This window comes from Budorcas taxicolor, chromosome 12 (assembly GCF_023091745.1).
Source record: "Budorcas taxicolor isolate Tak-1 chromosome 12, Takin1.1, whole genome shotgun sequence".
Lineage (NCBI taxonomy): Eukaryota > Metazoa > Chordata > Mammalia > Artiodactyla > Bovidae > Budorcas > Budorcas taxicolor.
The window spans coordinates 32,953,118-32,975,606 of NC_068921.1; the positions used below are offsets into that span (position 1 = coordinate 32,953,118).

At 43.1% G+C, this 22,489-nt stretch overlaps 1 protein-coding gene across 3 annotated transcripts in view; it reads right to left on the minus strand.

Annotated features, from left to right (window-relative positions):
- The window catches only part of WASF3 (WASP family member 3), a 76,084-nt gene that overhangs the window by 14,001 nt on the left and 39,594 nt on the right, over nucleotides 1-22,489 (minus strand). For all 3 annotated transcript variants that reach the window (XM_052649969.1, XM_052649970.1, XM_052649968.1), the window contains exons 3-6: nucleotides 17,799-17,941; nucleotides 6,329-6,463; nucleotides 4,132-4,285; nucleotides 361-478 (exon numbers count right to left, since the gene is read on the minus strand). In XM_052649969.1, the coding sequence (XP_052505929.1) occupies nucleotides 361-478; nucleotides 4,132-4,285; nucleotides 6,329-6,463; nucleotides 17,799-17,931 (540 nt within the window). In that variant the 5' untranslated portion in view covers nucleotides 17,932-17,941. The remainder of the gene's footprint in view (nucleotides 1-360; nucleotides 479-4,131; nucleotides 4,286-6,328; nucleotides 6,464-17,798; nucleotides 17,942-22,489) is intronic.

The window sequence follows — 22,489 nt, forward strand, 5'->3', positions numbered from 1 at the left end:
TGTTAATGCCAAAAGCAGATAATTCTAACTGATATGGAAGGTTGACTGCTTTATGAAATTTGAAAGTGCAAGAGAAAAGTTATAAAACGCAGTGACAACACTGAAATTTTTGCCACTACTTTTATGAAAGCAAAGCAAGTTTTAGAGAATAAATCAATAGAATTTATTGACAGTAGTACTGTATTACTGTGTTAGATTGAATGGTATCTTCACGTGAAGAATGCAACCTCTAAAAAACTTCAGCACAAAACCCAACATCTCAACTGTTTAAAAAATATACTGATTTTTAAATCTCTAATTTCTAAGCAAGCATCTCAATTATACGTTTATATGAACACTTCCCATACTTGAATTCTTTACCTTTTGACGTCTTTTCTCTTTCCTTTTGTCTTCCGTGTCCTGTAGCATTTTTTCTTTCCAGAGGTCAAAGAAATAGGAAGGATCAGTATAGAACTTCAGCCCATCCTTCTTATCATCTCTGTAAATCAATGTATTACAAGTCAGGTGGGGAAAAAAGGTTGTATATTTTCATATGGAGTATTTATTAATGTTCACTTAAACTCATGAGATAACATCTGCATGAGGAATCTGTTCTATCCTATACTCTCTGAAGTCTCCCAATTTTCCTTATTTGTAAAAAATGTGTGAACATGCAGTAACAGCAGTTTTTTCTAGAATAATTAAGTAAAACTACTCTTGCATATTTAGATTTAGAAAAATGCTACCCAAAATCACAATATGGCTCGTAAACAGCAATATTTAATACCACAATTATTTCAAGGTATGTTCTGCTTACTCCAATGGGGGCTATATATAGAGATGGATGGATTTCTTAGCACATATACGTTCACTTTTATTCTGCAGTGACAAGGCTATTTGGATAAAAATTAGCAAGTACTCTGTCTTTTTAAAAATCAGGTTTGCCCAACATCTATAATTCAATTAGGAAAGAAGCAGAATATTCACGGTGCATAAACGTAACTAGGATAGAAAGTGATGACCTAGATACTTTCCAAATGGAAAGTGAAAGTGTCAGTCACTCAGTCACGTCACGTTGTGACTCCTGGGACTGTAACCTGCCAGGTTCCTCTGTCCATGGAACTCACCAGGCAAGAATACCGGAGTGGGTTGCCATTCCCATCTCCAGGGTTTTAAATGGAAGTAACTCACAAAGAAAATTCACTTGCAGCTATTTAGTTTTCAAGAACTGCTATAATTACTATATATTAAAAAATATTTCAAGTCTTTATATGCTACTCATTCATCACAAAGTCAATAAAATGCAGCCAACATGGACCCAAAGTTGTAATATACATCAACAGAGAGCAAAGCTCAAAATAATCATGTTAAGACGTGAACACTCTATCTGCTAATGCTTTAAAAAGAGTATGTGACCTATATATTACCTTCAAGAGGAAGAAAAACATTTTCACTTAAAGAGAGCATTTCAATTAGTCATTTGAGGCATACAGAGAAAGAAAAAAAAAATCAGAGAAATAAGTATAGGGAAGAGTTTGTGGCCCAGTAGTCAAACAAAGTGATGTGAATTACTCGAGGGAAACTGGTCTTGAAGTCCCTGCTATGCCGGGTTCTCTAAGCTTCTCAGCATCAAATGATAAGCCAGTCTCTCAGGAGGGTGGTCTGGCAGATCTCTGCCTAAAAGTCGCTAACAAACCAGCACAATTCACTGTGTACTTCAATCTCGAGTCATTTAAAATCCTCTCTCTTCCCAATTTCCTAAGTGCCAAGCAACCTGCATTACTGGGATTTTAATGAAAACATTGTTGTGAAAAATATAAACTCTCCTAAGATACTAGGGAATATATAGGTCATCAATATAGGTGAGGACATAGAAAAACTGAGCAGCAACTTGCTGCAATTTTAAAATGTATAAAATGCATCTTCTTTTTTCAAAAGTGGAGTTAATACTTTGATGAGAAGTTACTACTTAATGGAACAAATATGTACAATAACTTAGCAAACGTTAACCTTGAGACCAGAATATAAGCAGAAATATTCTATGTTTATCGCAACTAAACACTTTTCAGTCACACTGTACTTATTTAAAACTGTGTTGTCACTGTCATATTTAAATCCAATTGCAAAAGTTTGTGTTTTTTCCTACCCCAAATATTTCTGTATTAATAAAAAGTAGATTTGAGTTGGCATGACTATTTTTAAACACACTATTAAAACACATTTTTCTTTTCCGTAAAACTGAATATACACAATATATATGAGCATCAATTTATTTTTATGCAATTAAAAATTTTAACCACCACAAATATTTAATCATAATATTGATTAGTCAAATATGAGTGGTTCACTGAGTTTTCTGGGTTTCTTTTTTCCTTTATAAAAAGATATTTAGTGAGGTTTCTTAGGAAAATTTTAGTAAGTTCTCATTGCTCTGGAATAAATAAAGCTGAAATTGCCCCCAGAAAAATATCTGCTGAACAAAAGCAAATTCACAAGTTAAAACATTAGGCTTCCCACCTCATCTCCCCTCTCTAGCTTGTCAAAGAGCCACGGTGTGAGTTCCCAGAGTCACATGACAAATTCCCACTGGCTATCTATTTTACATACAGTAGAGTGGGAGGCAGGAGCGAGGTTCAAGAGGGAGGGGAAATGTGTACACCTATGATAGATTCATGTTGATGTACAGCAGAAACCAATGCAGTATTATAAAGCAATTATCCTTTAATTAAAAATAAATTTTTAAAAGGTTAAAAAAAATTAGGTTTACAATACTACTATTAATCTTTAAGTTGAGTATCTAAAGACTCCAGAAACATATATATGTTTCACAGAAAAATGTGGTATCCTGATCCTCTCCCATCACAGCTTCCATGGAATCCCTGTTCCATTTTCTGGAGCATCTTTCTGTCCATGCTGAAGAAAGGGATGCAGTCTGAATGATTACTTTCCTAGCAGAGCTGCAATAAAGGACAGGTCCAAACATCTCCTTTTGGATCCTGAGAAAGGACAGGAATTCAGACCAAGGAAACCCCTGGGCGCTGCCTGAGAAGGGCCACCAGACCCAGCAGAGCAGTAACGGATGTGGGGGACTCAGTGGATTCAGGAAGGCGGGGGCACCACCCAGGGGAGCTAATCCTGGAGGGGCGCGAGGACCACCCCCACCAGTCTGAGCTCATCAGAGGCTGAGGAGCGAGCTCTACAGGGGGTGAGAGACGGGATGAACAGAGAATTACTGGGTAGGCCAAAAAGTTCATTCGGGTTTTCCTGTAACTGTTCCAAAAAACCCAAATGAACCTTTCAGCCAACCCAATACATGGAAACAGGAAAGAACTCAGTGACGTGGCAGCAGGTCGGAGAGGAGTTCTAAAGAGCATTTTCAGTGTCTTCATAATACTTTTTGTACAATTTATTTTTCACTCTTTTTCTAGGAAGTTTGGTCCTGATAGTGTGTCCTACCAATTCAAATGAAAGGTTACCTTCTTGATTCTATACTCACTCTTAGAAACCCCAACGCTGCACAACACACGTTTCTGAATTAAATAACACATGTCTGCAGGGCTGAAATGCTGAGACAGGTACTTGGCTGCATTAGAGATGAATTATGCAACTCCTTTAAACTTGACTTTGAACGTGAGGATCAACACAATCACACACCATTACTATGTAATGTGCCATCTTCTACTCAAGGTATCTGCATCTGAAAGCTAACATCAGAGCTCACACTTCCCTTGGTAAGCTTATCTGCATTTTGAAATACTCAAACTTTAGCAATTCTGTAAATCACTAATGTCATTGTGGTTGTTTCTGTTGTTGAGTCGCTAAGAGTCGACTTTTTTGTGACCCCAAGGACTGTAGCCCGCCAGGCTCCTCTGTCCATGTAATTATCCAGGTGAGAACCCGCTGCAGTGGGTTGTCTTTTCCTTCTCCAGAGCATCTTCCTGACCCAGAGATCGAACCTGTGTCTCCTGCATCTCCTGCATTGGCAGGCGGGTTCTTTACCATCTGTGCCACCTGGGAAGCCCAATTTCATCCTGGATAACACTGCAGTGATTATTCTCAAAGTCTGAAAAGATGTTTTCACCACACTGCCCACCTCTCTCAACTTACTTACCTGAGAAGCTCTGGAGACGCACCTGGACGTGGAAGACCTACCTGTACGGTGTAAGGATGTTCAGAGGAGGTGGTTTATCGCTCTGGTTGTAAATGTCAGCAACAGGATTAGGAATGCTGTTCTTTGAAACCACCTGCTGGTCTTGGACTGTGGAACTTTTGAAAGCTTTTTTCATGTTGATATCCTGTAGTGACACTGTTTAGAGAAAAGTCCCCCAAGTCGGGTTACGTGGAAATATTTTGAACCATTTAGAAACAAGTATAATTTGATTCACAATCATAAACATCTCCTAGAATAGCCGAATATATAACATGTACGCTAGCAGAATAATATCTATTATTGTTCATTTAAAATCATGCTTACTAGTATGCACAACCCCTCCCTCTGATAAACAATAGTTATCTCTATAAATCATGTCTTTCCTTCTTTTGTGGCAATACAATGATTTCATTGAGCCTAATTATGAGTGCACCATTCTTTACTTAAATAGCATGTCTCAGAAACCACACAGGAATAAAGTTATGAGTGTAATAGGTATGTAAGCACAAAGATTCGGGGTATCCAGTGGGAGGGGAACCATTCAAACAGTTAATACGTCTGCAAAAAATACATGAATGTAGAAAGTGCATTAAGTTTTTCTGACAGTAATAGTAAGGAGAAATGGTAAAGCTTTTCAGCACACCTAGAGTCCTGGAAATTAAGCAGCATGATACAAACCTACACTAAGGAGTCTGAGAGAAGCAGGCTAATTACCCTCATTTCTTGAGTCTGAATGGTATGCTGCATCTCAGGTATCAACTCATCTGACCTTGACATGACTTTTTGAGGTGGGTGTACAGGCGCATTCACCCACTGGACCAATGAGGCTGATGGTCAGGGGTGTTAAATGACCTTTCCAAGACTGCCCAACGGAAGAGTGGCAGGATCACATAGAGCATAGATTTCCTGACTTGGTCAAGGATTCTTCTATAGGAATATCCACCAAGGAAAGTCATAAGGGAGAATACTGATTGGGAAGGGAATGTAAGGCTATAAAATGTGCTGCAGAATCTCATGATGCGAACCTTTTCCAGGGTAAGGTTTATCACAAGCACCACAACTGCAAGAGTCAACAAAAAGCTTAATAAAGACAAGTAAGTATTTTTAAAATCATTCTGATACCATTTGAAAAGTATATGATTGATTTAAAATGTTAAAACTCCTTGTCTGAATAGACCCAGTAGCTATTCAAACTTTTCCTTTTACATAAAAGATACATTTAAAAATCAAATTAAAAAGAGCACATCTCTAGCTTCCTAATTACTGTTGGAAAAGTAAGAATGTTCATAACAAATATTAAAATCTCAATGTTTTACGCTTGTTAAATTTTTAGCTCACTAATTTAATTTTGACCTTTGAAACAGATCTGAAGACAAAACATGTTTTTTTGAATGATGACAGATGAATTTCATAAATAACTACATTAAAAAAAACTTTCATGTTTTATTAATACTGCTATTAAAGGCCTAATAGAAAAATAAGATGCTAGGATCATTTTAATGCCAGGAGGGAAACCGTAACTACCTATATAAAGGGAAAAATAATTTTTAATCTGAGTGTTTTTTTCAAAGTAAATATAAAATGGCACATTTTGATTTAGGGGGATAGTTTTTTTCAGTCTAATTTCAGTCTCATAAAAAGAGACAAAAAGTGAAAATTTTTTTAAGAGATTGTTGAATCTTAATTTTTTTTTTAAACTATCCCAATTTCAGGGAACATCATCAAAATGACCATCAGTTAACTACACAGCACCTGTGGATATTAACATTGTTTTAGAGGCCTGAAGCCCTTCATTTCCGGGCAATTAAGTCAGCAGGATCCGCTGGGGGGAGCAGAGGGTACAGGGCTCTCTTAGCTGGACAGTATCTTTGGAGTGAGTCTGTGATTTTTCCGGTAAGAAAGTATCTTTCCAATAACTACCAGTAACCTCCATTAGGACTTCTAACACTGAATGCATTCAGTGAGTCCTTTAAAACAAATACTGCATGTGTCGTTTATTTAAAAATTGAGTGTGGTTCACAAGGTAGACCAGATGTGACTCAATTACTAAGTAACCCCTCGCTGTGGGTTTGCCCCTCACTTTTCTTCTAGGAAAAGACGAGATGAAGGATGAGCACATGACCCCGAGGAGGCAGCAGGGTGATTCCCTCCCCTCCTTCAGCATCACTTCTGGCTCCGGACTCTCCAAGGATGACCTACCCTCTTCCACCGTGGAATCCAGCTGGGTGACCTTGACAGCAAGGCGATCAATCCTGTCCTGCAGAGAGTTCGCACGGATGTAGAAGTTGTTGGCCTCATTAAACAGCTCTCCAAATATGTCCTCAGCATGTTTGCCTGCAGAAGGCACCAACAGAAGGCCGCTTAGTTAGAGGCCACACTCTCACCCAAGCCCAGCGTCAACCTCCGCACGTGTGATTTTGTGTAAACCATCACAAAATGCATCACTATCAAAGGCCTGTAGGATTTTTCCAAATTTATTAGGAATACTCACACGTATCTGAAAGTGACCCAAAGTTGTAGGATTTTTAAATGACCCAGACAATACAGATTTTTTACTATGAGCTTTCTGCGCCCACCAAGTAGCTTCCCATTAAATTAAGCTTCTTTGGGAAAAAATTAGCTCTCATTTTGCATGCTTTGCGCATACACGGTTCAGGACCTGAACTTTCCTTTTACTTCCCAAGTAAACAAATTTGATTTAACAAATCATGTTGGCTTCTAAATTCAGGATTTTAACCTCATTCACAATCAGCAATGTCAGGTATCTTACACGGTGCCTCACACTTCCAATGGCACTGAATTCTTCTAATTCATATTTCAAAATCTAGGTATACAATGCTAACTCTGGCCCTCCCTAAAAATCAATATGTTGAATTCTGAGTTAAATTTTTCTGTACAGATCATCTCTTCTTTCCCGTGAGTGAGAGACATACCTCCCATCTTCCTTAAAGTGTAATTAACAACACTTCTGAAAATTTCACAGGATCAGAATCAGTATCTGCTTTCACTCAATTTCCAAATCCTAACACCATTCCTTTACTCACTCAACAAACATTTAATAACTGCCTACTAAGCATGCAAGGAGCATGACTGCTAGATGCTATGGTATGAGTACGTTTAGTTCTTTAAGAAACAGCTAAACTGTCTTCCAGGGTGGCTGGACCATTCTGCATCCCTACCAGCAATGAACGAGAGTTTCTGTTGCTCTACCCTCTCGTTAGCACCTGGTTCGGTCAGTGTTTTATGTTTTGGCCATTCTAATAGGTGTGTTTTATCTTGTTTTAGGAGAAGGCAATGGCACCCCACTCCAGTACTCTTGCCTGGAAAAGCCCGTGGACGGAGGAGCCTGGTAGGCTGCAGTCCATGGGGTCGCTAAGAGTCGGACACGACTGAGCGACTTCAGTTTCACTTTCATGCACTGGAGAAGGAAATGGCAACCCACTCCAGTGTTCTTGCCTAGAGAATCCCAGGGATGGGGGAGCCTGGTGGGCTGCCGTCTATGGGGTCGCACAGAGTTGGACACGACTGAAGCAACTTAGCAGCAGCATCTTGTTTTAAGCTGCATTTCCCTGAAGACTGACGTGGAGCATCTTTTCATGTGCTTGTTTGCCATCTGCACATCTTCTCCGGTGAGAGGTCTGTTCTGGTCTTTTGCCCATTTTTCAAACCAGTTGTTCTTTTTTTCATTGCTGAGTTTTAAGAGTTCTTTGGATATATTTTGGATAATGGTCCTTTATCAGATTATGTCTTTTGGAAACATCTTCTCCCAGTCGTTGTCCTTTCTTCTTCTCCACAATATCTTTTATAGAACAAAAGTTTTTAATCTGGATAAAGTCCAGCTTGTCGATTATTTCTTTACACTGTCATGTAAAAAGTCTTTCACTGTATCTAAACAGTCACAGTCGTATCCGAAGTCATCTAGATTTTCTCCTTTGCTATCTTCGAGGAATTTCATTGTTTTGCATCTAGGTCTAGGATCCATTTTGACTTAATTTTTGTGAGGGGTATAAGATGCACTGTTTTTAATCTGCACATTCTATCAATTTATCACTCAAAAGGGAAGAGAGCCCGAACCTTCCCAGAAGAAAAGTCACCTGGAGCAAGAATAACTGTAATGCTTTCACCATGTGTTACAGTTTACACGGTGCTCTCACACTCACTCACCTCAGTCTTTGCTCTGAACCCCGAGACTATCACCTCCACGAGAGTGAAGAACCACCTGTGTCCAGTGGGTGTCTCCAGCTGTCCCCACCTGGGACAAAGCCTTCTGGCACCACCTGTATGATGACTGAGAACTCACGAGGACATGGAGCCACTGCTCCCACCTTCCAGGTGACTAAGCTGAGCACCAGGCGGTCCGTCCAGACACCGTGCCAAGAAAGTGGGACAAACAGATGAAATGACAGCTTGGGTCGCCTATCTTCCGATTCCCTGCCTTAGCGCACACTTCCCTCAGCTTTCTTGGCTAGAAATCAGCAACTTCCCATGAATTATCTCAGGTCATGAGACACTTGGAAATTTCCTGTTTACTTAATAAAATGGACTGAAATATTCTGCTGCTTCAGTGGTTACTCCTAGATAGTGGATAAGCATCTCTTAAAAATCGAAAATTTGTATAATTTCATGAATGCTAACAGTGTAGCTGTCTTAATAACAGGAACGCTGTCTGAGGAAATAAGATTAAGAAAGGAATCAATGAACACCACTAAAAATGGGGGTGGGGACTCTGACTACGTATCTCAGTTGAGCAGTAAATTGTTTCTCCTGAAGCTGAAAATCCACGGTGCGGCTCTCTGGAGTCACTTGAAATCCTGCCGACAGTCCCCACTCATGCAATATACAAAATGGTTCCAAAAGGCGAACCAATTCAAAAAAAAAAAAAAAGAAGTCTTCAGACGAGTTATGGATGCTTTTAAACCCTGTAACTAAATGCGGCATCCAACGGTAATGTTTGTTTGCTGCCTTTATTATGAACTTTCTGAGCAAGCCTTGTGTGTCTAATTACCTAACAGACATCTCCATGCTGGTGTCCTATAAGAATCGCAATCCCTGGACAAGTTCTCATAGGAGCTCATGTTCCCATTAACTCAAACCCACACCCCTACGTGGAAAGGCATGGTCCGCCTTCGATGAAGCCCCGGAAAGAACAGAGTCGCTCGTGACTGCTCCCTCCCTCCACGGGCAGACACCAAACCTCTCCTGTCCCCCAGCCCCTGGGCTCCAGCCCTTCCTGTTTCTCTCCTGAATTACATCAACAGCTTTGTTTTCCTGGGTCCAGATTCGCCTTCCATCCTTAGATCTGCACGTCAGGATGCTGCTATTCCGACCCTTCACTGCTCCCATCATCTCAAGACCAAACCCAAGGCTCTGAGCAGGCACGGGGGCCCCGTGCACTTTTGCTCTGTCTTTTTTCTGGGCTCCGGCAGGACACACTGCCTAAACCCTCCCCACTTGCTCACAGATGCCATTAGTCCTCTGCGTGTTCAAACCCCTTCCATGCTGTCACCTCACTCAGAAAAAGAAATGAAGGCCAGCAGCGACTCAGAAGGTTCTGCCGGGTCCAGCTCAGGGACCTCCCGGCCTATCCCCTGCTGCCATCTCCCTCTCACGTTCCTCGCCAACCACACGGGCCCCTCGGATACTTAGACACGCCTGCTCCTGCCCAGGCTTTCACATCTCCTGTACCTCCTGCCTGGACCACTTCTATCACCCAGGTCTAGACCCAAATGTCATCTTCCAAGGGAGATGTTCTCTAGCTAAATAGCAATCGCCTCTCTGTATACACACTCACAGATGTAAACAAACCCCCACACCCTCCCCCTTCCCCTCCCTGCTATGTTGTTCTCTGAGCAGTCACCGCCACATAGTAAGTTATACACTTTATTCAGTGATCCTGTTTCCGGCCTGCCTCCTTCCACAAGAACACACGATTCAGGAAAGGAGGACTCTATGCATCGCTATGGCATCAATCGCCAAGGTCTAGGGCGTGTCTGGCTTACTGAAGTACTCAAAAAGAGATTTGAAGAAACAAACAAAAATGCACACATTTAAAACCCATCCTTCGGGAAGCAGACTGGGGTCTGTGAGATCACAGGCCCCTCCCTGTGTCCTCAGATACCCAGAGGACAGTCACAGGACGCAACCTACACCCCTCCTCTTGGCTTTTTTACACAAGTCCTGTAAGGGCGTGGGCCACGCCCGTGGTCTCTGCACTGATTGTGCTAGCCAGTGCTCAGCATCTCTTGAATAAAGACACATAACCTGTACCATTGTTTTCTCATTCACAAGGACACAACCAACAAAGGCTCCCTGCTCAGGTACACTTGGGAAATGCTGGACCAGAAAGATTAAACATGTATATGCCTCAGGCATCTCAAAATCTTTAACACGCTTGTTCCACAGGACAAGCACTGTGCACACCACATTTTCAAACTGACTGGTTTTTGAAATACCAGTAACGCCTTTCAGACTGTTTTCTGAAGCCCGTTTGGGAAAATGCCTGCCCATTCAGCTGGATGACCTGTAGACAAAGCATTGTGTTCCAAATGGTTTGGATTCAAGTCTAGCAGCTGTTTTTTTGCAATGCCAGATGTAATCAAAATGGAACCAACTAATTTTTTTCTACTTGACCATTCATGGTTTAAAAAAAAAAATTTCAGTGCAACTCCAAGAAAACCCCTTTCTCTTCAGTGCTGCAGAAATCTAATTAATAGCAACAGTGTGTACCACTGACAACTCGGGCATGGACTGCACAGCCTCTTCCTGAAGTGACTTGAATGTTCTCAAAACACACTCTGCAGATGCTGAACAGGCCAAAAAGGATCAATACAACGGACCCTCTACCTTCACTGCTTAATCCTATTTGAAAAAACACAACGGACACTCCACTCCCCTTGGAAGTTCTCGATTTATAAAAACAAACAGAAATTAAAGACTTGCAAACTTCATCTTCTACTAGCTGCTGGAAGCTGACAAGTGACTAAAGAGAAGAAAATAGGAGGAACTATATTTTCTGATGAAAGAGAATAAAGTATTGCAACCACAGCACTCAGTTCTATGAACAGTAACTCGTTCGAAGAGCTTAATTTGACTCACTCTTCCAATGGCAAGTCCGGTAATAGCTGAACTGAACTAATTCTGAATTAAAGACCACGAAGAGGTAAGAGCCACTGATTCATTCTTAACTGACAAAGAACCAATTAGGGATTTATCTGTACCACACAAGTTTGAGTCCAAGCTCAAAAAATCTTGTTGGGAAGGAAGGGAACAAGGAACGGGGCAACAGGCGGAGGGTGATCTCTCAATAAATGAGTATTTGGTAGGAAGGATGCAGACGGGAGTCAGGGGTGCATGAGGCAGGCAAGAAGGGGGTAAACCCAGTCCTGGAATCACCACCGTAAGCGGGCGGGGCGGGTGGGGCAGGACGTGCCGGTGCAGAGGCAAAGCAGAGGGCTGAGATGGCAGAACGGGGATGTCTGGCTCTCCCCTAAAAGCTTTTATTTTCCCAGTGAAATAAGCAAATCATTTGCTCATAATCTGGGATCAGGGGCTGCGGGGAGAAAAGATGTGAAACAGGCAGGAAGCTAATTAGTGCAGGAATTACAGTGTGGCTGCCGAGTGGCCCTGAATGCCCACCTGAGGAAGGCTGCTGATTTCATGTCCCTCTCCTTTTCTGACACAAGCACTTAAAGATACAAACTTCCCTCCGAGCACCTCTTTACATAAATCCCACAAATACATTGGTGATTCTGTGTGTTCATTACCGGTGCAGTGAGAGTTTGCAATTTCCTTTTGGAGTTCTTCTTTGACCCAAGGGTTAATTTAGAAGCTGCCTGTGGGTTTGATTTTCCAATATGTCAGAACTATCTAGAAAGATTATTAGAATTATTTTCTCATTAACATCGTGCTCTTGGTGGTATGAGTCTCTTCAAATGTATTATTTTATGGCCAAGCGCATGCCCCATCTTAGACAGGGAGCATTAAAAGAACGTATATTCTGCAGGTGGGAGTTTTGTGTTCTACAAACATGGATGAAGTCAGCCTGGCTGGCAGTGTCGTTCAAACCTCCCATATCCTGGTAAGTTGTGATCCTTGGAATCTGCCTTTCCCAGTTCTGGGGCAGTGGTTTGTCCTGTGACCTCAGTTTTCTGATGAGCTAAAAGAAGCTGCTGAGATCTTTTCTTGTGCAGGTGGGTGTGAGTTCCACGTCTGGAATGCCAGGCTGGGGTCATCTGTGGTTCCTGCTTCTTTCTGTAACTTCTCTCTTTCTTGATTGAGTGTCACGCTCTTCTCCCTTCCCGTGAGTCTCCTATTTTTGGCTGGACCACGTGTGTAGAAGGCTGGTAGAGAATGAAGCAGACACAGCAGACGTACCCTTACGAAAGGCCCTGTGTCAAGGAGGAACGCAGCTGAGACTGCTGAGCATCCCAGTCATGGACTGATAGGAGAGTGGTGTCGTGGTTTGGACAATCTTAGAAAAAAACATTAAAACCTTCCCTCAATGTTTTTAGGTGATAATAACAGTGCAGATCGCAATGATCAGAGAGACACCTGTAAGACACTTATGATATGTTACTGTAGGCCTATGAACTCACGAGATGGGAAGAACACAGCTGATAAAGGCAGAGAGGTTTGATGGCTGGCTCTCCACGTGAGCTAGGAAGAATTAGTCTGTGTTTAAACCCTGCCACACTGCAGTTGGCCCAGGGCAGGGAGAGCTGAGAAACAACCCTGATGTCATTACTTTTATTGAGGAAACACTTCTCATGCTCCAGGTGAGTGATGGGTTAGGGAAAACGCTTCAGTTTCCAACAGCCCCGTCTTTGTGAGGAGGGGATTCTTCTGCTGCTGCTGCTAAGTCGCTTCAGTCGTGTCCGACTCTGTGCGACCCCAGAGACGGTAGCTCACCAGGCTCCGCCGTCCCTGGGATTCTCCAGGCAAGAACACTGGAGTGGGTTGCCATTTCCTTCTCCGGGGATTCTTCTACTTGCCTCCAATTCTGTGGCCGACAGAGCCTTACTTTACACGTACAAGTACACAGGGCTACTTACCTCCTTCACTGGCTTTCTATTTTTATCCACAAGAAACGCAAAAAATGGTCTGAGGCAGTAAATTTTTAAAAATCCATGCTGTTTCTTCCAGTCAACTCTGTCTAGTACATAAACACTTCTTCTCTTAAAGCACCCTTAACCTAGCCTGAACCTCCATGGTGATGAACTTGTGATCTATCTCTTGAATATATTATGTTTAATCTTCCCTTTTTCCCCTCAAATATTCCATTTGGCTAAAAACATCCAAGAAATCTATTCAGTGCATGCCTTCAAAACACTTAAAATCTCTCTTCTGACTAGAACTGCACTTGGTATAATCAATTAACACAACCCTGAATTTCAGATCCAATTACATAAAGCAAATGTATTACGCTGCAAACCATCAAGGAAGTATTTTCATTCAATTTAGCAATTGGTTTGATATGAGACATAAAACATAAAGAGTATTAATAAAAATATTAATCACTAATTTAAAAACTGAGAAGAAAACAGACTTTCCTTCTCATTTATACAAGTACTCAATGTAGAAATTAAATGGAAAATAGGTTTTGTAATAGTTTTTTTTAAAGAGACTCATGTTTAAAACTGATAGAGTCTCAGAATTTTATACCATTGGTAAGGATGATCTTAGCTCTGTGGGAGGAAGCTTGATGACATATAAGATGAAAGAAATCTTAAAAAAAAAAAAGAGAAAGATGCCAAAAAAGATTTGAGATGTATTAGTTTTATACAAGAATTATGACAGTGTCTCCTCAAACAAAGAAACATATGTATGCCCAACAGCAAGATAATGGTTATTCATGGTATACCAATGTAATACAGTAATCTCTAGATATTAAAAATGTATCTTGGATGCTGAATATATACCAACTGAGTATAGGCTACAAAACCAGATGTATGAGAAATCACTTTTAGAAAGATATATATGAACCATTATCAATGACTTCCTGTGATTAATTTTAAACAACTGTAATTTTTTCCTTCCATGTTATCCTGTGCTAAGTTTTCTATACTATCTTATTAGTACCATCAAATATAACCAAAACCTCTGGGCAGGGGGCACCTAAGGTCTAATTCCCCTCCTTGTGCCATCCTGGAGGCCTTCATGAGAAAGGAAAAGAAAGCTATTACTGCCAGAACGTAGAGAGAGAAGTAGAAACTGGCTTGGGAGGCACAGAAATGGATTTGACACAAATGCTCTGTCTCCTTTTTAAAGCAAATTCTATTAGAATTACATTATAATGTCAGAAGGAATTTGATTGCAAGACACTAATTTTAATTGAGCAACTAGGTGATAAGAACAAGAGCACTCAGATAATTAATCAAGGAAAATGATGAAGAAGCACTCCCAATTCAATGTTAATTGCTACGCTAAACTGTCATTATTTGAGGAAAAAGATATCAATACTCCACTACTGGAAAACCAAGTAACACACTAATTTTTTTTTTCCACCTCACCGAAGTAAAGTTGATTTACATATTATTTTCATTTCAGTTATATTACACAGTGATTCAATATTTTTACAGGTTATATACTGCACGAAAAGCTATTACAAGATAATGGCTATAGTTCCCTGTGCTGTATATATGTAGATTCTTGTTGCTTACCTGCTTTATCCACAGTAGTTTGCATCTCTTAATCCACACCCCTATCTTGCCCCTCCCTCTGCCCACCGGTAACCACTAGCTTGTTTTCTGTATCTGTGAGCCTGTTTCTGTTTTGCAATATACATTCATTTATTTTCTAGATTCCACATTTAAGGGATACACAGTATGCCTTTCTCTGACACTTATTTCACCAAGTATAATATTCCCTCAGTCCATCCACATCGCTGCAGACTTTCGTTCTTTTTTACGGCAGAGTAATGTTCTACTGTGTGTACGTGTGTGTCTATAGCCCATTGTCTCTATCCGTCGGTCGTCAATGGACATTCAGGCTGCTTCCAGGCTCAGCTGTTGTAAACAGTGCTGCTATGAACCCTGGGGTTGTTGAAACACGTTTTCAAGTTAGTATTTACATTTTCTTCTGGATATACATCCTGGAGTGGAATCGCTGGGTCATATGGTAGTTCTGTTTGCATTCTGAGGGACTATTTGGTATCTATTATCCCCTCAGGACGCTGAACTGTCCCCCCACAGATGTGAAGAGAACCGGAGAGAGACCAGAGGCGCACCAGCCCCTCCACTGCTAGTCTTCCTTCTGGAAAAGGCCAAAGAGACGCCTTCTGGCCCCGGCGCTGTTCTTCCTCCCCTAGATCCATGAAAGCAGTGCTCCTCAGCCTTTCAGACACCAGGGGACCGAGCTTGTGGCAGACGCTTTTTCCACGGATCAGGGGCAGGGGCTGGTTTCCAGATGATCCAACACACTACAGTTTCTTTGCTCTTCACCTCTAATCTAACGTCACCACTGACCTGACAGGAGGTGGTGGTCTGCGGCCCAGGGCTTGGGGACCGCCGCACAAGAGAAACAGTGACTCCGGACTGCCCATTTAAGGAACCCTGGTTTTCACTGGGCCCACCTGGACAGCCCAGGGTAACCTGCTTCTTGTGAGGTGAGCTGACAAGCAGCCTCAACCCTGGGCCTGCTGAGTGATACGGCACACCCGTGGGTCCCAAGGGTGAAGATTCAGATACCCTCGGAGGGGCTGCCCTCAGTCTGCCCAAAGGGGACTCCATGGAACAGACCAGACCGTGTGGGCAGCTCCGCTTACTAAAGGGCCCCACAGACTCGACTGACACAGCGCTGTACCTGGAACACGGCACGGTTATTAAAAACCGTAATGGTTCATGTCGGTTTCCCTCACTTAGACCCCATGCCCATAGACGTTTCAGGCATAAAAACAAGAGACTGAAAAGCGTTCTTACAGAAGCACATGAAGGCACACAGAAACACGTCCACCCTTCAATAATCTACATGGCATCCTCTGGTAACATGAATCTACACATTTTATCAACAACCCCTACCAAAAATCAATTATAATTAGTTCAGACTCCAGAAGAAATCTATTTTGAAACACATTTTAAGTAATTTCCAGGTTACTCTGGCCTCAGCCAATGATTACAGGTATCATATATCAAAAATATATCCATAACAACACAGTACAATTCTTTTAAAGAAAAAAAAAATACTCATCTGTTGTGTTTCTTCTTCAAAACAAATGAAAGTACTTGAGTTGTTGTGTGTTTTTTTAAACCACTCTCCTGTGCTTGAGGCAACCAGGATGTGAAATTTCATGGAGGATTTTCTCATTATTAACAGAGGTTCTGAAAATTTAACTGTGAAAACCTGTCACCCAAAATGCAGTGTGAACCATCTAAACCGAAAAGGAGTGGGATGAAGTGAGAAAATAAGATCACGATGTGAATGTAAAAGTTAGGCAGAAAGACTGTAACTTCAAAAGCTTTGGAGGAAAAGCATTTTCATGCACATATGAGTCTTAAGAAATGGAGTATTCCTTGTGTGTATCTCATGTTCAAAATTGGAAAAAAAGGAAGCCCTCTCCTCCTTATGCCTGTGTTTGCTTACATGTCTGTAACCCACGCGTGTGACGCATACATGGCACTGCACACGTGTCACCAGCAGCTCATTGCTGACCTCCATCTGGAAGTCAATATCTGCACTTTAACCTTTAGAAGGTTAAAATCAGCAAGTCTCACTGGATCCTCAGGCTGGATCCTTTAATTCATTTGAAATCTTATTCAATCAACAGACACGTATCAAGCTTCTATTCTATGCCAGTCATAGCACAGTTCTCAATTCACTATATTAAAAAAAAAAAGATTAGTCCTGTCCAAGTGTAATAAATAACTGACTTAAAAAAAAACAACTACCAATTATTTTATCCTTATGTATAATAAGCTTTTAAAAATGAACACTACTTTAAACTACACATTTGGTCTTATCTGCTGTGCTGCTACTGCTAAGTCGCTTCAGTTGCGGCTGACTCTGTGCGACCCCATGGACTGCAGCCTACCGGGTTCCTCCGTCCATGGGATTTTCCAGCAAGAGTACTGGAGTGGGCTGCCACTGTCTTCTCCTTGGTCTTATCTGCTGCTGCTGCTGGTTAGTCACTTCAGTCATGTACGACTCTGTGCGACCCCATAGACGGCAGCCCACCAGGCTCCCCTGTCCCTGGGATTCTCCAGGCAAGAACACTGGAGTGGGTTGCCATTTCCTTCTCCAAAGCGTGAAGGTGAGAAGTGAAAGTGAAGTCGTTCAGTAGTGTCTGACCCTTAGCGACCCCATGGACTGCAGCCTACCGGGCTCCTCCATCCATGGGATTTTCCAGGCCAGAGTACTGGAGTGGGTTGCCACTGCCTTCTCCGTTGGTCTTATCTAGTCATCTGTAAACCCGTCAATTCCAACTTGATCACAACAAGCCGGTGTCAACAGACCAGAGAGGGCAGATAGCTCATTTCATGCCGCAAAATTTTCAGAAGGGAGAAAGGCTCTTTCCTCCATGCCGCGAAATTTTCAGAAGGGAGGAAGGCTCCTTCCTCCAAAGCCTCTTCTTTGGACAATCCCAGAACTACTGAACTGAAATCACTTGGCTAAAGTCATTAAAATTAACATGCCACTGGTCATCAGAAAGGAGGGAGCCCGAGGCGAGGGGACTCACTCAGACTGCTCAGCTGGCGGATGATGGCAGCCAGGGTGCTGTTGGTCACACACTCGAGCTCGCTGGTGATGCCCTCGGGGAGGGCCCCCCGGCACAGGTGCCGGGGCTCGATGTTCCTCTTCACTAAGGGCATGGCTCACGATCTGAAAATGAAAAAGATGGTTTCAGAAGCTCACAGTCCCAGTGTAACACGCCTGGAACTTCGACCCCCTGGAAAATCGACTCTTGCCCAGGAATCCGCCTTATCCTATCGCTTCTATGTGAGCAAACTGGCTAACACGCAACAGATGTCGAACTACTTACATAAACGTTACAGGTTTCAAAGATATACGGATAGCACATCCTACTTTTATAGAAAAATGATGTATGCACGATTTCTAGTTAAGCATGGCAAAAATAAAATACTTGAAATTATTTCCCATCTAATTTTGCTTACTGTACAATTAATCTAAACCCGAATTTTTCCTGTGATTTTACTCATTATGCAAGAAGATGCCTGCACATTGGCATTTAACTTCCAGCAGTACTCTTCATTACAATTCAAGTCAAATGACTAAAGAGTTTCAGAATCGTATAAATATGCTTTCTACTTTCAGGCAACTTTCCTATCTTCTAATAACTCATCTAATCTCTTTTTAAAATTCCATACAATGAAGCTCTTCAGTTATCCCATAGCATGATTAACTGGAATACCTTTTTTCTTAAAAAAAAAAAAAAAGAAAGAAAGAAAGAAATTACAGAAGCAACTCCACAGCTGTTTAAAACAGTATGAAGCTCTCAGAACATCTTTCCGTGACCATCCCGGTCCACGTGAATCATCTGGAAGATGGTCTTTTGGGTGAGCAGCCAACTGAGTGAGACAAACACAATTAGTCAGTTTTTCCAGATATCTCACTGACTGCTGGTGGTTTTCAGATGAATTTTGTTGTGATCAGAGGGCATGCTTTGTCTGATTTTAATTCTTTTAAATCTGTTTTGTTTTACAGCCCAGGAAACGATGTGTCTTGGTGAATGCCTCACACGTGCTTCAAAAGGCTGTGTATCAGCTGCAATGACTGACGCTGCTGCTGAGATGTTCTGTATCCTTAGCTGATTTTTAATACACTCGTTTCATGAATTACTGAGAGGGGTGTTGAAGTTGTCAGTGATCACTGCGGATCTGTCAATTTCCCTCTTGAGCTCCATCAGTTTGTGTTTATGTATTTTGAAGGTCTGCTGTTGAGCATATACACGACATTTAAGATTCCTGTGTCTTCTTTTTTAATTTACTGCCTTTGGTTGCCCCGGGCCTACATTGCTGCTCATGGGCTTTCTCTAGCTATGGCAAATGGGAGCCACTTTCTAGTTGTGGTGTGTGGGCTTCTCACCGCAGCGGCTTTTCCTGTTGCAGAGCATGGGCTCCAGGGGCACGGGCTTCAGCAGTTGCAGCTCGCAGGCTCAGCAGTTGTAGCACCTGGGCTTAGTGGCTCTGCAGCACGTGGGGGTCTTAGTCCCTCAACCAGGGATCAGACCTGCGTCCCCTGCACCGGCAGGAGGATTCGTAACCCCTGGACCATCAGGGAAGTCCCCACTGTATATTCTCAGTGAAATTACCTCATTATCCTTCAGTGATGCTCCACTTTTTCTGGGAGATCGCTGGGCTGGCTGCCCGTGTTTGGATCTGTGATCACACTGACAGGTATGCAGGAATTCTGTCCTCAGAATAAACATGATCCCAGCAGAAGTGGCCACACAGAGACTGTGCTGTGACTCCACTGTACTGTCCACTGTGAAGGGCAAGGTTGCATGCAGCTGCTTCCGGGTTTTACAGCACTCCGCCTGCCGGCTGATGTCCCCAGGAAGTCACGTGTCTGCAGTCAGAGGGGAAACCTGGGCTTCCCCAAGGCCCAGCCCATTCCATCACCTTCTAGAGCGATACCGCCTGGCCTTGTCCTAGTTAAGCTTCAGATGAAAGTCATGATGAAGTGAGGGGCGAGGTGGGGGAAGGACCGTGGACAGTTCACCAGTCATGGTTCACTGGGATCAACGTCCAGGCTTTGCTACTAGAACATGGTGCGTCCACTTCTGCAGGATGAGAAAGAAAGGCACCGGGGTCCTGCCACTAACACCACACAGTCTTAACCAAGATGGGCCTCAGGTTCCTCTCCTGATCGACAGAGCTGCTATTCTTGCCAGGTCCTGAGCTCTCATAGGCTTTCCTTCCTCGCAGTTAGATATACTTTGCTGGCCTCCAGAAACATTCACATTGGATTCGCCTGCACACCAAATATCTGCATTTTGATGATACTTCAGCCAGTGGAAATGCAGAGAATAAACATCAAAAAATAAGACAAAAATCCCTTTCCTCAAGGAATTAAAGGTTCACTGAGAGAGACACTGAAAGTTGTCTTCAGTGTCTTCAATGAAGTTACAATCCAGGGTGACAAGCACTAGTTTAAGGTATTTCTCATTTCCTGGGAAGTTAAAACACAACTGGAAAGACTTCACTGATGGGGAAGAGGGGGTAGGGTCAGGGTCACACTGCATCGCCAACCCCACGCGTGGCACATGGAGGCCACTCAGTAAACATCAGCAGGGTGGTGGAGTGCAGTTCACAGTCATGGCTTAGAAGCAGATCAGAGGTATAGTGGTGAGCAGAGCTGCCTTCCAAGCCTTAGAAGCAGATCAGAGGTGTAGTGGTGAGCAGAGCTGCCTTCCAAGCCTTAGAAGCAGATCAGAGGTATAGTGGTGAGCAGAGCTGCCTTCCGAGCCTTAGAAGCAGATCAGAGGTATAGTGGTGAGCAGAGCTGCCTTCCAAGCCTTAGAAGCAGCATCCTATTATTTTTAAAAAATCATCCAGTCTTTGCTCAAAACCCTCTATAACTAAATAATAAGTACCTCTGGGTGGGGAAAGCAGAGTTCTGTCTATGAACTAACACAGTGATACATATGAAACGGTCGTTCACCTTTCCTTGACATGTGGACCCTTCAGGTCGATGCTAACACCCAGCTGTAACTGAAAAGGCAGAGAACGGAAGTCAAGGCTGACATTCCTCTGCCCCTATGCATTCATCACTGGCTTCTATCTCATTGCTTGTCTGCTGTAAGAAGAAGCCCCAGAGCCATCAGTCATTACTCACGAAGGAGACGCAAGCTGGAACCACTAGGAGGTAGTGGGCACACCCGTTAGAATGGACGAAGGCAAAACCACTGGCCACACCGAACGTTTGGTAAGGATGTAGGCAGAGCAGAATTCTCTGCTGAAGGGAATGGAAAACAACCCAGTCACTATGGCAGTCTGGCAGGTTCTTAAAAGATTAAACACACACTTCTCAGGATGACCCTAGGATCTACTCCATGCCTTGGAACTCAGGCAAAAGTAAAAGCACACGTCCCTGAAAAAGACGTGTACACGAACGATCATACACCTTCATCTGTAAAAGCCAAAAACAACCCCAGAATAGAAACAAGCCCAAATTCATCAATAAGAGAGCAGATAAACAAACGACACTTCTCAGCAACAGCGAGGAATGAATCACTGATCCGGGAAACCACGTGGACGAATCTGGGATGATCATGCTGAACCAAAGTCAGACCAAACACAGCACAGCCAGAAGGACTCCATCTGTGTAACTATGATACTGTGATTTACAGTAACAAATACATATACTTGGTCTTCATCTCCATCGATGGCACAGAGCTCCAAAAACTCTCAGAATTCCTAAGTGACAAGAGCTATAAAGCTGTGCTTTGCAACAAACAAGCCAACCCTGTTGAACTATACCTGTGGATGTTAGTGAAGTGACTCTGGACCCTCCCTAAGGATGGGGGGCTGGTTACCAAGGGAACCAACCCAGTGAATAGGAGGCTTGAAGCTTCAGTCCCACCCCCAAATCCCCGAAGAGAGGACAGGGGCTGGAGGCTGAATTCCGTCACCCACGGCTGATGTCCTAATGCATCGTGTCCGTCATGAAGCCTCCATACTCCCAAAAGGATGGGGTTCAAGGGCTCCCTTGAGGTTCATGCACCAGATGCATCTACATGCCAGGAGGGTGGTGTGCCCCAAACTCACAGGGACAGAAGCTCCAGGGGCTCAGGACCCGCAAGACTTCGCCCTTTGTTCTCATCATCGAACTGCTCATCATATCCTTGAAGGTCCTTCTAACAAGCCTGCCACGAGTCTGGTGGGAAAACTGGCTTCCTGGGCTCTGAGCACCATGAAGCTCAGATGGGGCTGTGGGAACCTTAAATTTACAGCTAGTCAGCCAGAGTGCAGGTGACAAAGGAAGCTGGTGGGGCGCGGGCAGGGGGTCGTGGAGGATGGACCCTTCACCTGTGGGGTGACTGCCCTCCACCAGACACATGTCAGAACTGCATGCCCAGAGGCTGGTGTCGCCAAACTGCCTGCCATTGGAAAATCTACACGTCTGGTGTCAGACGAAGAAGCGCAGACACACACGAGTGCTTCCTTTTACAGTCACGTTCTGGAAACACAAACCCATCTCCAGAGACACAGGCAAGATCAGAGGCTGCCTGGAGGTCGGGGAGCGACCGGGGAGGGTTGACCAAGGCCAGAGGAACCATCCGTGGTGACGGTGTGCGAGCTCACATCTGGTCTGTGCTGGTGGTTTCGTGGCCATGTGCACAGGTCAGAGTTCATCAGACGGTACATCTCAAACACGCATCCTTTACTGTTGGTCAGTTACGCCCAA